General features: G+C 37.9%; 1 protein-coding gene across 1 annotated transcript; it reads right to left on the bottom strand.

The window, feature by feature from the left end:
• Positions 1 to 12,486: 12,486 nt before the first annotated feature.
• Positions 12,487 to 14,751, bottom strand: LOC148032986 (uncharacterized). The gene is made up of 5 exons (XM_087683687.1): positions 14,471 to 14,751; positions 13,703 to 13,817; positions 13,443 to 13,532; positions 13,110 to 13,208; positions 12,487 to 12,847 (listed from the first exon to the last, which is right to left on the bottom strand). The coding sequence occupies exons 1-5, from the start codon at positions 14,536 to 14,538 to the stop codon at positions 12,749 to 12,751; spliced, it is 471 nt and encodes a 156-aa protein (XP_087539813.1). The 5' UTR covers positions 14,539 to 14,751; the 3' UTR covers positions 12,487 to 12,748.
• Positions 14,752 to 15,989: the final 1,238 nt, after the last annotated feature.

Here is a 15,989-nt window from a genome sequence, read left to right as displayed (position 1 = left end):
ACTCTCCCTACTCTGTGAATGGGAGATCTATAGTAGCAAGGATGTGCATTAGCCATGCTCAACCTTTGGACAAGGAATGTGCTTGTTGAATGGTCTAGATGCAAGTGACTAACTAGTGTCTCAAATAATATGCTACAAATGGCATCTAAGTCTACATGTGTTGTTTTCTAGCTTTCCATTTCTATGCTCATAGCATCCTTCCCTAAATTACAAATCCACCTTGTGGATCAGATGTCTAAAGGATGGTAAAAGTTATCTCTTTCCAAAAATAAATTTTCACACTTGGATTACATGTTTCTACTTTAGTGTTGTATCCTTCATGGCTTCTTAAGGTTAACAAAGTATATGTGATTTGATATACTAAGAGAAATGAAGTCACAATCATCATGTTCTTCTTGAAAGGAGAGATACATACCCTTTGCAATAGCCTTTCTTACTCCTTTACCTTGCCTCTACTCTCGTGCTATGGGCATGCAATCCAAGAATGTTTCTTTTTGTAGAATCAATCAACTATCTTTTGTATCTAGCACAAAAAAAGGCTTCATTAACCTATGGGCTAGGCCTTTTCAACTTGAAATTGAAATAAGTACAATCTATTAAACTCATTTCCTAACTACATTTGTCTTATCAAGTCTAATTTATTAGAAATGTGTCCTAGTTATGCATTGCACAATAATACACTTAATTACAACAAATGGTTCCCCCTTCAACATAGAGGTAATTGCATGGAATGAAAATGAGGAATGTCACCTTCACGCCTAGCCTTGGACTTTACAAACATGGCCTTCAATACATTATGCACATGATTTTACTTGAATGAATCTTTGAACTTCTAATGAAACCCCTCCAACTACATTTATATTATCAAGTGTAATTCATTAGAAATGTGTCCTTACACAATGCATAACAATACACTTGATTCTCTAGAGGTTATTACATGGAATGAAAAGTATAATAAGGAGTGCCACCTTCACACCTAGCCTTGGACTTTACAAACATGACCTTTAATGCATTATGTGCATGATTTTACTTGAATATCTTTGACCTGGTAATGAAAGCCTTGCAAACTACCAATGGAATTATAGAGGGACAAATCATAATAGGCAAAGTACTTAGTGGCCATCACTTGTCTAGTTTATAAGTACCATATTTTAAAGGGATTGCATTCAATGCAAGCATAAGGCACAAAAAATTCAAAAATATTTCAGAAAGGGCAACTAGTGTGGTCTAAATGAAAACAAAGTAGGAACCTCTATAGCAAGCTTTAAATTGGATGTTTTGCATATGTAGATACAAATATTGATCCAATTGTACATCTTTACCCTTACTTACATTAGTGATTCCTTCACAATATCCATTTACTATAGAACATATCAATTATGTAGTGTGTTAAAAGAAAACTTTACCCCACCAGAATCACATTTGAAAAGTCAATGTGATATGGTGCACTTGCTCAAATGATTTCTTTCTTTTTGAGCTAACTTAAAGTGAAAATTTGTCCAGACCTTTGCTTATTGATGAATCCAATGTATCTTGCAAAATCCTTTGTAATGGTGTATGCTACTTATTTACACCATAATGAAATAACAACAAACATACCTCATAGCTTATACTAAATGTGTGTATATTAAAAAATTTGGGCATAACAAGTGTGAGTTAATATGTGTTTCCACTAATTCCTTCAACCTTTGATCCTTTTTGAATTGTAATAAACAAAGAGAGGGGCTATTTCATTAAACATGTTATTATTCAATGACACGCACAAATTCATTTGCTACTATTAAGTCCATCAACCACGGTATTCCCCTTGTCATTTGTCAAATCCATTATTTAAGCCAAAAAATATAGGATACGTATCCATAAAAGTACATTATAATTATACAACCAGGATGTCTACATATCAACAAGCTAGGCACTCCCTATCATTCAATGCATCATACTAATTCCATGAACCCAAGAAGGTTTTGTTGAATTAAATCGAACAAAATGAGAAGATGAGGCTTCAACTAGATGAAAATGGTATCCTTGAGTAGGGTAATAAACTCATCAGTCATCACTAATTATATAAGATTTTGAACATCATAATCCCACTTTCGATTGATGAAACCATGATTGAAGTTTGATTCATGTCAAAAAAAGAATAGGCAGAGCATTCAAAAGTGTATATGACATGGAGAGAATGCAACAAGTAAGATGACAAGAAATAAGATGAGGTTCAATTGTAGACAAAGAACATGGTCCCATCACCTTGTTTCTTATCACATTTGTTAATACCAGCCCTAAACTCAATATTTCAATCGAATAGGAAAACCTTACATGGCATGAAATAAGTTGTCCAAAAAAAAAACAATACCAACAAATACATTAGTTTCTAGATTTTAGCCTCCTCGAGTAGTGATTAGCATAGATACCACACTTGAAATGATAGTTATGCCTATTGTTGTGAAAGAATGTTCATTGACTCTTGAAAAATCATTCAGAGTTGTTTAGGTACATAAGAGGATTACCTTTCTTTCCAAATATGTTAAAAATTATGTGTTTTTCCACCCTTTGTGCATTTTGGCAAACATGTTCTTTGTGTCTCATGGATGTATTTATGCTATTGTTGTAAAAACCCTTAGTAATCTAGAACATGGCTCAATAACATGTTTCTATTTGTTTAATTAAGAAGAGTGATAAGGCCAACACTATTTATGCCAATGCATAATCCTATATATTTTCTAGTGAAAGTTTTAAAATATGCCACCAAATTTTGCAAATAGACGGTGTTCTTTGTGCACAAGAATGAGTTGCTAACATGTGTAGTTAATCATCAACTACAACCATTTGGTTTGTGCAAGCATACAAGTCCTTGCTTTTGTTCATAATAAAAGGCATGGGGATTGTCAAAAAATATGAGGTGGAGAGAACCCTAGCGTATGGCTTCTATAGAGAAAGTCATATGTGAGTTTTTATGAATATCTAATGATTAGTATTGATAATATAGGTGTAAAACTAATCGTGTAAATGCAAAATTCCTTTGGAAAGTTGCTTCTCATACCTCTTACGAAAGCCATGATGCAAAACCTAGTACAGAAAATAAAATGCTATTTAGGTTAATTGTTTTGATACATGTGTGAGAAAGCATGTATGCTTAGAATCGAGCAACCATTGTGTGCATAAGGCACATATGTTTGTGTGTGTATGTGTGCATCTTTGTAAGTGATTAGTTAATTTGCGCATGTGTTTGCTAAAGGATATTCTAACAAAATTTAAAAAGTCAAATGCATGATACACGAAAATATTTTGGAATGAACACCATAGACTATCGTAGCTATTATTTCAGTACACTTGTGAAATGTGGCATATGGAAGATTAAAGCCTTTGGAAAAGTCAAGTGTTTCAACATTATTCCAAAATTTGTTGAAAACTCGAGTTTTTCAACATTGTTCCAAAATTTGTTAAGGTAATATTCAAACCAAAAATATAATTAATCATAGAAAGGCTAAACTATTCGGCATATTTGGAAATGTGTGCAATAGAGACACTTCCCAAATCGCAGATCTAGTCTACTACCCAAAATGTTTCAAAATTGTGTCGAGTCCTTCAAAGGTGGAAGTTAACCCTTCAAACCAAATGTTTGAAAATGTCATCCATTATCCCATTTTGATGGATACTCTCGTTTCAAAAGTCTCCATGACTCTTTGTTTCGTTCTCTTTATGTGAATACAATAATGTGATGGACGCTTGTATGTTGCCAAGGTAGCTTACCATGCTCTTAAACTAATATGAAAGGAAAACGAAACGAATCACTTACTAGAGATAACATGCCATAATAACTCAAATAAAAGGATGAGACTGAAAATTTTTCTTGAAAGCTAGATAGCATTCTTCTAAAAGCATAGAATGATCCAAATTTTAAGTACTCATAACAAGCATCTTCCTAGAAAAATCCAATTGTCTAGGCATTGCCTCTTAAAAGTACTCTATTAATACATCTAAAAAGAATGTTTACATGAAAAAGTCATAAATATCTAACACAAACAATCGAGTGATCACCCTCCCCATCTTCTTCCTTTAGCTAATTACCATCTTATTGAGAAATGACCTCTTTCCCTAGAGAGTAAAAATCAATATCATGTGGTGCTTTTATGCTTTTATGTGGTGCTTATAGAAACACATCTAGCTTCCATGATTTTACTTTCATTATAATATTAACACCATCATGTGTTATTTTAGTTGTTTATCCTTCCACATGTGAAATATAATATCTTGTGAATTCTATACTGGATCTATCTTGGATGAAAATTGAAATAGGTTTGTATTTACAAAGACCCTATATACCACATTGCTTGAAAAGGTAAAATAGAATGTGTGTGTGTGTGTGTGTGTGTGTGTGTGTGTGTGTGTGTGTGTGTGTGCGTGCGTGCGTGCGTGCGTGCGTGCGTGCGTGCGTGTATAGACTAGCTTGTTGGGAGTCCCATTCACCAATGTTCTCAAAAAATATATTTCAAAGTTAATGCAAAACCTTTGTCATAAATTGTTTGACATTTTTATACTAAATTATAGACTAGTTGCTTAAACTAAAATATTTGGGAAAATAACTTTCGAAATATTCAAGTATATAACCTTTCATTGAAAGAACAACCATTGCAAAAATTGTTACTTGCAAATTATTATGATAACCGAAAAGATGTTTTTTCCTGTTATAAATTGGAAAACACATCAATTATGATTCACCAATGTACATCTAAGATGATCAAGTGTATTGCTAAGCTAAACATTCAAGGAAGGGCGAGGTTTTGGAGCTTCCAAAAGCATTATACAAGAAGTTAGGTGCATCAATTATGATTCACCAATGTACATCTAAGATGATCAAGTGTATTGCTAAGCTAAACATTCATGGAAGGGCGATGTTTTCGAGCTTTCAAAAGCATTTCACAAGAAGTTAGGTGCATGTGTGAAATAAGGAATGAATGTTCTCACACATAGAGGACAACATTTGTCCTTTGTGTCGAGTCTTTGTATGAAATAGGAAAGAGGAGGAGAAGTAGGAGCTCATGAGGGTGAGTCTCAACCCTAGGTGTAGAAGCCCACAATCAATGGGGAATGGACTTTGATTCATATGTAGCTCAAGTAAGAGAAAAAGGTCTAGATGTCCACGAAATGGTCACAATGGTGGTCCTAGATGCAATCAAGGTGAGGACTAAGCTCTATGTACAACACTCGTGTGGTGGCAATACTTGGAAGAGAAAACAATTAAGATGAAGTCTAAGGAGATGGATGGAATCAAGCAAGACCTAGAATCTAATCCTGTTAAATAAGGCATAGTGTTATCCAATAATGGTGAGCATGTAGTGAGCATTCAGATGACCCAAGGTGAACCACAAGCACTACTTTGTGGTGGACTAGACAAGAGTTATCCCTATATGTTTCCAATTTTAAGCAATCATGGTGGGTTAGGGAAGAGTTTTGCTCTTTATGCTACAGATCAAGTAGCCATGGTGAAGAAGGAACTCGTTGTGGGGAAAAGAATGTACTAATCTCAAGCTTCTATCTAATTTGGGAAAAACCCCTTGCCCACCTCCATAGATACCTCCTCAAACACCACCATGTGGCCTTGATTTACATTATTGCTAGGTCATGGTGCTCTTTCTATGCCTCATACAAAGGTTTCTCCCTTGCAACACATCAAAAGGCTATGAAGTGGATACAAAATACATGCTTAGACTCACATATTTGAAGATCCTAGTGAGGGTTGAACCTAACAAATCTCTGTCCACACATTACTCTTGTCAAAATGAGTATCACATGGACATGTTTCATCATTGTTTAGGTATGGAAAGAAGGCAAACAAAGGCAAAGAAGTTTTCACATCACTTACAATCAATCCCTTGATCTCAAACTAAAAACTACCATAATTAGACTTGTACCATAGCAGGGTCTACTTGCAATAAGATCCCCAAGTGGCATTTTCTCATCACTTAATTTTGAGTACGTCTATGAACTAAGAGTGGATTGAAGCCCAAATCTGGAACATAGAGGGCCTCTCTTGATAAACCATGTCTATCCATCAAGAAGAAGTGGGATCATGCCCACAACTTGGACAAGCTTGACAAGGCACTAATGAATTATTACCAATGGTAACATTACCCAATCATGTCTATCATGGAGGCCATGTATCCAATAATGATAATAAGTTATCTGAGAGTACACATCACTATTCACAAAAAACCAAGGCTTGTCTAAAGAAGAAGCTAAAGTGTTGTCTTCCACCTTGTAGAGATGGACAAAAATGGACTCTATAGTCATGACCGGTATAGCCTTTGCTTCCTTTGCACCACCCTCTGCTTCAAGCCTAAATTGGGTGGTACTTTTTCCAACAATTCTCATCTACACGGTTCATCTTCCGATATAGTGCAAACACTCCGGATAACCCTTGAACTTGATGCTCTTATAATTATCCTACTATCTCTTCTCTTTTCTCCCCTTTGTTTTGCTTCTATTTGCACCATCTAATTATGAGGTTCCAACAAACATATAGCCAACAATTCTGCCTCTATCGACACTAGTCATTGTTATGTCAAAGTGGGACTTCAAGTTCATGGGCACAAGCTCCTCCTAATGGTGATGCCCCACACTCTAGAGGTAAGGAGATTATATAGAAAATATCGCGTTTTGAAAAGGAAAGATGTAACAAGAGTGTCACAGTCACATCTTTTTTTAAAAGCCTTTTTGCCAATGCATACTAACTCATCCTAAATCTCCTCCATCTTGTTGATATGATCCTTCATAGTTGTAGAGTCGAATACAAATAGTTGACATTATTAGTAGATTAGTCAGGTTCATGGTTAAGTCTATACATGTGGTACAACAGCCTAGGCACAGAGATATTTTAGGCATTGTATTTGCCAGCATTTATTGTGTTTTGGCATTATTTGTAGCCAGTCGACAACATTTAATGATGGCCGACCAATCATATTTTTGGCATTTACTTGGCCTATATATTCTCAAGCTCCTTCCTCCACATTCATTCATCACCGATAGTACTTGGAGAGAGGGAGCATGTGCCAATGCCTCCACAACCGGTGACTAACATTGCTTTGTACTGTCTCATGTCTTGGTATATGGATTCCGAGCATACATCTGAATTCTCATCTGTATTGTGTTCTTTCTTTCCCTTTCTCTTTTGTCTTGTGTTTCAGCAGTTTATTACAGCTTATGTTTATGCTTCCATTGCTGCACCACTTCTGACATGGTATCAAATTTCAGGACTAGTGTTCTTACTATGTTTTCTTGCTGATTTCAAGACTATTTTCACCCTTGTTGTGATTAGACGGCTACTGCTCAAACCAAGCGACCTGTTTTACCTGCGTTTTTTGCTTATGTTAGCATCCGTACAACTTATGCATCCTTTTCACCTTGCATTTTGATGCTTCAACATCTCCTTGATTGGGTGCTGCATTATCTGACTATTTTTTCTATTTTTGGCAGTTTTTTATTGATTTCTTAACTTCTTACATCAGTTTTTGTCTTAATTTGGTTAGATTTTGGGTTATATTGTATGTGAACTCTTACCTTTTTTGCAGTCTGTGCTTGTCTTTTGGCTATGTTCCCTCTCCAAATCCCTTCTTCTCTCTACTTCTTTCCTCAATCCTCTACAGATAGCTCCTCCATGCACATCCACTGATGAAAAGCTCCATGGACCTAATTATTAGATGCGAAGTGGGGTGATGAAGGCTTCGTTTATCCAGAAGCAGTTATGGTACGTGGTTGGCAAAGCTATGGCACGTCTTCAACAGCCTTCTCATGTTCCTTCTGATTTTAATGAAGACAACCATGAGGAGGCAATGCTTACATGGAATTTGGATGATGCTCGTGCTTATTCGATGTATTTCCAAAGAAGTCCTACCAACGGTCACCTCGTGTAGGACAGCTTCAAACGTACGGTCGAAGTTGCAAAAGGAAACAAAGACACCAAATGGATGGTGCCATGATAACTAGGTGAGGTCCCTCACTCGCTCCGAGGGAAACATGAAGTGAGTAAGGTGGTGATGGAGCTCAATCATGGATCGAAGCACGCTTCAATCTTCAATCTCATTTGAATCTTTGATCTCTTTGCTCCTAGAGATGATCCTCGCAATCTTCTCAATCGTGACAATCTTCACAACAATAATCTCAATCCTCGTCTTCACAATCACAATCATTACTTCTTTAATCCTCACGATCATTGTCAAAGTAATGATACATTTGATCTTGCCAATCATACCAATTAATATGCAAAAACAACTCAAAAAGTGTTGTGTTTTGTTGATGTGAGCTTTGGAAAGGGAAGAGGACTACTACAAAGGATGAGAAAAGGTGGCACCCAAGAACAATCAAAAGCATCATTGGAAACCTTGTCACCCTATTTGAGGAAGTTTTAAACATGTGGAATCTAGCTTCAAAAAGCAATCTTCTCTTCGAGGGCAACTCTAGTTCCTCTCATTTAATGTGGGTAGAAGAATAATCGACAACAAGCTAAAATTAGAAAGAGCGAAGGCAAGTGATGATGTAAGTGTGCAAGCTAAAAAGATGACAACTATAAATAGCTAGAAATAGAACTAGCACCAAGCTCCCTAATATGGCCAAGATGCTAGCCAACATGTCACTTGGTCATAGTGTCTACCAATCAACTCTAGTAGAGCTTTGACACAACCCTCCATGTGTCAAAAACAAAAAGCACTCAACCCGAGAGGTGCAAATACATCTACAAATTGACTAACAAAGCTTGAAACTAAAATGCAAATGCACCAAAGGCTATCAAGTATATGTTAACTTGTTGAGTAGCATGAAACAAGAAATGCCAATAAATTCTTCATTGCTTCAAGACATGCTTGATGGATTTAATCAAAGTTGCATATAATTCCACTAATTTTCTTACAACCCAACTTTATAGCCACAAACCCACGTACTCAAGAGAGTTGATGAATCTCAATAATGGAACCATGAAACTAGCCTTCCTTGACTAAGAAGGGTGGTGGAATCTTAATTTACAATTGATTACAAGCAATTAGTACATAGTACAACAAATAATTAAATAAGATTCAACACTTTACCAACTTTGGGCTTGCTTGTCCTCACTAAAGAGACGTGCCCACACCAATTGGTCCCAAAACCTCCACATCTTTTGACATATATTTTCACATTAATTTAAGAAATTGACAAGTTGCAACAAGGAAAGGCCAAAGCTCAAATCTAGAATACCCTACTATCCTTTCCAACCAATCTATTTTTCAATTTGCTCCTTGATTTTGTATCCCGACCCAATTGAATCTTCTCTTATTGTGTGCAAATGAGCCCTATTATATACCATTAAATTTTATCCCATATGTTGCCCACTAATTGATTTATAATAGCAACTTCAAGAATCACTGAGTTATGCATGTATGCATCCCAAGTCAACCATGTGAGCCCTAATCATTACTAGTTATAAACTCGGGGTCAACAAAATCCCAACAACAATGCTTCTTGTTCAAAATTGAGGCTCCAAATGTCAAATTTCTTTTCCAATTTGACCAATGCATCAAGCATGGAGGGAGAAGCTCTAGGAGAAATAATTGTTTTTTCCTACCCTAAAAAGGATCCAATAAATGTTACCTACCCTAATTTGTGCACTAGTAACAATTATGACCTTCCCCAATTAATGCTCCAAATCAAGTCACAACCTCCTATTTAATTCCCAAATGTTATCACCAACCCTAGATTAGGATTCAACTTCTATCAATTGCTCACAATGACTACTCAAATTGGGTCGCTTGTTATAAATTGTGGTCTAGCTAACATCACTCGCCCTAGAACTTTGCCCTTTCAATCCCTTTCTAACCATGCATGGGATTCATCGCGGTTGAATGCCAAGTAGCAAATCTAACCATGTGAAACTCAACTCTTAAATTGAATTTCCAACTAATAATAATTCAATAAAAGGAAAATTACTTGGCCTTACAAAGCCAAGGCCCATTTTCCATCCTCAATTTTTAATTCCTAACCTCTATGAACCTAAAAGTGTTCAAACTTCCATAAACCTCAGTCCAAGACCTTAACTTAAATGATTGGATTCTCTCACCCCCATGGCACGAGGACGTCATTCTAAAAGGTTCATTCAATGTTTATTGACAAACCTATGTCGTCCCAAGTGTCCACTCACACTCGTCCACAACTTTCAATGTCCTCCACTGCCCTGACTTTCACACTGACTCACATTCAACGTAATCTCACATATACACAACATGTGCACACCTTAATTATCCCAAGAGCATCAAGTGAAAACTTCACAATCCCATGACAATAATAATCCTTATAATAACAATTAAAATAAAATAAAACAAGAGCAAATTTTGAAATAAGCTCTCATTTGCCCAGTCCCCCCTATGACAATCATTTATAAGGACCAATCAATATTTATGACAAAAACCTATGTCCACTCACACTTGTCCACCACAACTTTCTCCAATGTCCCCCACTACCCAAATGATTTGATTGATTGCTTCATCCCCATGACCTTGGAAGTGATTCTAAAAGGACCATTCAATGTTTATTGAGAAAAATCTATCCCAAGTGTCCACTCACACTTGTCTACAACTTTCATCAATGTCCACCATTGCCCAAGCTAGGGTGTTCTATCACACTAACTCACATTCAACTTAATCTCACATGTACACAACACATGCACAACTCAATTATCCCATAAAGCATCAAGTCAAATCTTCACAATCCCACAACAATAATAATACCACAATCCCACAACAATAATAATACCAATAAAAAGAGCAAATTTTGAAATGAACTCCAATCCCCCCACCTCCCAAGTGTTCACTCACACTTGCCCACTCACAATTGTTCACCACGACTTTCATCAATGTCCCACGCTGCCCAAGCCAAGGTTGTCTATTACAATGACCCACATTCAACTTTCTCACTTACAACATGCACAACTTAATTATCCCAAGAGCATTAAGTTAAATCTTCACATTCCTATGACAATACTAATCCCAATAATAAGATTAAAAACAAGAGCAAATTTTGAAATAAACTCTCATCCACCACAACTTTCATCAATGTCCCACATTGCCCAAGCTAGCTAGGGCTGTCTATAAATGTGACTCACATTCAACTTCATCTCACATGTAGACAACATGTGCACAACTTAATTATCCCAAGAGCATTAAGCTAAAATGAGGAATAGGGCTCTTCAAATCAAAAAGCAAGGAACCCTCCAAAATTCTGAATGTTGTGAGTTATGAAGAGCCCTCAAGTATTCGCAACATCATGAGTTGCCAAGTGTTGATGCTAAGAACTATGATGCTTGAGCAACCCTTCTCAAAGTCAAGTTAGACATCAAACACAACAAGATCATTGAGGCTCAACAATTAAGCCTATTCACCAAAGCTTGGTGGACTAATAGAATAGACAAGACATTAAAGAAATGCTCAATCTCCCCAAAGAGGAAAAAGATAGGAGATACTTCCTTTGTTGGTCAAAGTGGATGGTACTAAGGCTATTAATCAAGATGCAAGTCCTTCCATAGTTGCCAAGAGGATCACAAGCCACCTGGACCAATGGACTAGAAGAAAACAAAAGGGCTTTCACTATAAGGAACTACATCCTTGACTCTCTTTGGGAGGATGGAGTACGCTCGAGACACCAAGGAAAACTGTTTTGTCCTAGATGGACTTTGATGAAACCTATGCATGACAGGCTTGAGTGGTCTCTTCTAATTCTTCAAATCACTAGCTGATATGCATTTATTCAAGAAATTTATCAAGTTTGTTATAGTCCGCAAGAAAATGCCTCCCCCCAAAAAAGCCTCACTTTCCCTCAACATGTTTATCAAGCAAGGTTACCTTCTTGATCCATTCTTTGTTTGCCTTAGTTGATGCCTTGGGAAATTACAAACAGAAACCTTATAAAGATGTCACAGATACTAGATCCCAAGTGCCGATGAGGCATCTCAGACAATAACAGGACACCCAGTAGAGACAAATTTGACTCCCTCAAGCATCTCAGACAACCAACAGAAGCAACGTTTCTCAAAACATGGAAAGGGAGCCGCTATACGGAGCAACTTCAGGTAATGTGAAGACTGAATTTCATGTAGCTCACGCAATCCCTAACAGATTAATACTCACGCAATCCCTAACAGATCAATACTCCTGACAAAACCAGCCCAATATTTTGGGAGAAGTGTCAACTAACTAAATCGAATGGGAACGAATACTTTCAGAGATTGAATGGTTAAATGAACTGTTTACTGACCACATAGACATACTGGAATCTGCACAATTTCAGGAGTTTTGAAACAGAAGACTGACCTGTACCATACAATGCTTTAATGAAAGCAAACCAAATAAACGCTTACTGCTACTAAATAGAAGTAGAGTAAGAGCACAGAGATGTTTTTGAGGACACTCCCTGACAAAAGAATGCGCAAAACAGAAACACTGGCACTTCAGATCTACTTCAGATTACTTTATCGGAAAGAACCCCAAATCAGTAAATTTTAATAGATCATACTCGAGCCTACATCAAAAAGCCAAGTGATAAACCAACTGGCTGGCCTCATAAATAGAGTGCCAGTGTCAACAAATTTGGCATGAATATTGCTATCCTACAACAGTGGCTTTTACTAGACCACGCACAGCTAAAGACGATGCAAAATTGGGCCCGCATTCGCTATTCCAGCTAACAGATACAGAAGCTCTTCAGCAACTCCAAGGGATCACGCCCTTCATTAATTTGGCTTCACCTTCACAACTTTCTTCTTTGACTTCTTGGCGGCATAGTTTTTCATGCCTATGAAGAATAAGAGAGCTCCAAACAGGGAAAGGTTCTGTAATCAAATGCTCGGTTAGTGCCATACTCATCAAAACTATGTATATATTGTACATATAGAAAAGAAATGCATCAAACTTTGCTCCATAAGGAAAGACCTTCCTCTTCTTACATGCAAGAACTTGCATTCATCTGTTCTTTACAAACAATAAAAAGACTGAATGCAAACGCATAAAAAGGTTTTAATTTGTCAAGTGTGGACTTCTCAGCCCAGAATAGTTTTCCATCAGTAGCTTCCAGTTTTAACAACTGCGGCTCACCTTAAGGAATTGAATGAACTCCCTCACGTAATCTGGGCTTGAAATGTCAAAATTGTAGAAATCATGCATTATCGGTGTGACAATGGCCAAAAAGAGGAGCTGCAAAGAATTAACAGTTGAATTCATGTTGACCAAAACTATTAAACGTTGATGTAGCAAGTAATGCAGAAAAGTACAGACCCCAGTTTAAGACCCGCGGGTTAAACCACGAGATCCCATTGAGATAGCATAAATGTAAACATTTCATCCTCCAGAAACAGGGCAATAAATGAATCGTACAAATAGGAAATCATAACAATGAACAAAACAATACAAACGTCGAGTCAAAGTTACCAGCAAATAGGCACCAAGGCTGCTTCCAATTGTAAAGAGAATGCCACCCAAGCCTTCCAAAGCTATTGCTACCATCAACAAATACTTGAGCTGTAACACCAAAACAAACATGTAATTTAGAATGCGAACATTGCATCTTCGCAGTCAAGTTATTGGCGTGCAGAACCCAACTTCCAGCAAGTAACAGGATGATCAAAAGCTCCATGTTATTTCCTTATAAGAATCTTCAGCGACAGACAGAGTAGAAAATAGCTACAAACCTCGACTTCAGGAAGGTTGATGCCAAAGGCCCCTGTAATATGACCCTTGAGTGCAGCTATCTTTGGCTCCATAGCCTTAACAGCGCTTCCCCCATCGTGACCAAAATCTGTAATCCTGTACAGACAACCACGTGTTAGAACTGATGCAGGGGAAGAGCACTTTGTTGCACCACTAGGATAAAATACTTTCCGAACGCTTCTATTTTGCCAAAAATAGATGAAAACAGACGCACGGTCAAACGGACGGACACAGCAGACATGGGTAGGCAGCACCAGCATTGTAGCAATATCAGAGCTACCAACAGCAGACAAACAAGCATAGGAGAATCGAAGAGACGGTATGCAGAAGGTTAGACCTATCCACCAGTGACAGTTCAATAATAATGCAGCCCTCAACATAGGGCCACTAAAACATTAAGCTAGAACAAAAATATTACACACGTTGAGCCGTAGCAGACCACACGCTCGAAGAAGAGCAACTAGTAAATCAGGGTATCAAGAAGCCATATCAGGAGCATCGACGATGTTCTGATTCAGAATCTTAAACGGGATCCAGATATGGGAGGCGCCGGCTATTATTAGCACCCTCGATGAACCGATCAGATCCAAGCTGTTAGTGTGCAGAGTACAAATTCTAATAAAAGGTGATGACGTCCTGAAGTTGGTGACAAATCAAAATGGGATCTGGATAAGTGAGATCGGAGGGGGGAGAGAGAGAGAGAGAGAGAGAGAGAGCGCGAACACACTCTCCGAGTCAGAATGCCGTACTTGTGCCAAGCAGCGAAGATGAAGATGGCGGAGAACAGAACGCGGCCTGCGAAGGAGGTGAAGCCCATAGCAGCTGCTCGAACGGTGCCGGAGGGCGGGGGAGCTTCAGCAGCAGTAGCAGCAGAAGCAAACCCTAGCTAGCATACTCAGATCCACCCGCACAGGACCGGGCAAGCGAGCGCGCGCTCGCACAAACCCAAAAACAAAAGGAAGAGAAAAACATAAACAACGAGACCAGAAGAGAGTGCGAAATGAGTCGAGTGAGAGACTCGAGAGAGAACAAATCCGGAATTCGTTCGCTCTATTAAAAACCCCCTAATCCCTGCCTTTTTTTTAAATAATCATTAATAATTAATTATATTTAAGATCTCTCTGAGAGCATATTAAAAGGGATTTTTGAACGGTCTTACCTGCACCTTGGAATGTATCCAATTTCTCAATCTCGATCGCAAATTATTATTATTTTTCTCGCCGTACCTTCGCATTCCTAGGCCTTAACTTACTTCAGACATAATTATTCGTGCCCCCCCCCCCCCAAATAAATGTTTTTTCTCATCGCAACTATCTTTTTATTCCCGATTTCTCATTTTTTCCTTCTTTTTTTTGGGGGGGGAAGAGAGAGACCATACATGCTTCAATGCAATGCACATGGAAAACATGCTTGGTAACAAATGCAAAAACTCTTTAATGTGGCCTACCCAAAAGCCAAAAGTAATAAATAATGATTGTACCTTCCATTTTTGGTGGAATTTCGAATAAGTGAAATGTAGTCTTAAATGCGTGCGTGCGAATTTATTAAGTCACTAAACTAATTCATTAGCAAGAGTGGCCACGTAGGCCTTTTCTTTCGCACACAATGCACTACACCAGAACTTGCCAAGCTTGTCCTGTGCACACCACTATTAGGACTGGCAAGATGAAGGTATGGAAGGAGAGAGCATGAGCAATAATGGCAAGCTAATCCTATTGTAGCAAGATTGTAATTGGCTTGCACAAACGAAGTGCAACAACTCCAAGCTAGATCATGGGAGTACGAAATCCACTGCACCATTGGTCAAGATCAAATGTCTACATACAAAATCATTGGATAGGGAAGAGAAGAAGAAGCTAAGGATTGAACAAACCCCAACTCATCTCTGAAATACTAGTAAGCATATCAAGAAGAACATGGAAGATAAATCATAGGCCCTATGAAGAAGGCCATGCTAGATGCCAACAAGTTGTGTTCTAGTGTACTTAAAGTCAATGCTAGAGTTATGTTGGTGCTCTTCACTAGGAGGTCCCCAGAAGCCTCTGAAGTGACTACATGGTTTAAGACAATCCTCAAAGATGAAGTATCTATGGACCAAACGTACTATGGTGGCAAGGTTATCTTCAAAGTGGTCTTCAATCTGAAAGACACCTTGTAGAAAAGTATGGGCCCAAGGAATATATTTCACCAGCTTGGATTTGGTGTATATCTTGCCTTGGTAGCCCATGGAAACTAGCAATGACGACATCAAAACGGAATGCCCCGTCT

Source organism: Lygodium microphyllum, chromosome 8, assembly GCF_053477565.2.
Source record: "Lygodium microphyllum isolate KBCC chromosome 8, Lygodium_microphyllum_v1.1.10, whole genome shotgun sequence".
NCBI lineage: Eukaryota > Viridiplantae > Streptophyta > Polypodiopsida > Schizaeales > Lygodiaceae > Lygodium > Lygodium microphyllum.
Note: the sequence above shows the minus strand (reverse complement) of the source record. Positions and strands in the feature narration are given on the sequence as shown.

Excerpts from the sequence above, each read along its gene's own strand:
- LOC148032986 (XM_087683687.1), bottom strand. The coding sequence starts at position 14,538 with ATGGGCTTCACCTCCTTCGCAGGCCGCGTTCTGTTCTCCGCCATCTTC. Across the intron at positions 13,533-13,702 it reads TCAACCTTCCTGAAGTCGAG|CTCAAGTATTTGTTGATGGT; the intron begins GTTTGTAGCTAT and ends TTGGTGTTACAG. Across the intron at positions 12,848-13,109 it reads AGTTCATTCAATTCCTTAAG|AACCTTTCCCTGTTTGGAGC; the intron begins GTGAGCCGCAGT and ends ATTTGATTACAG.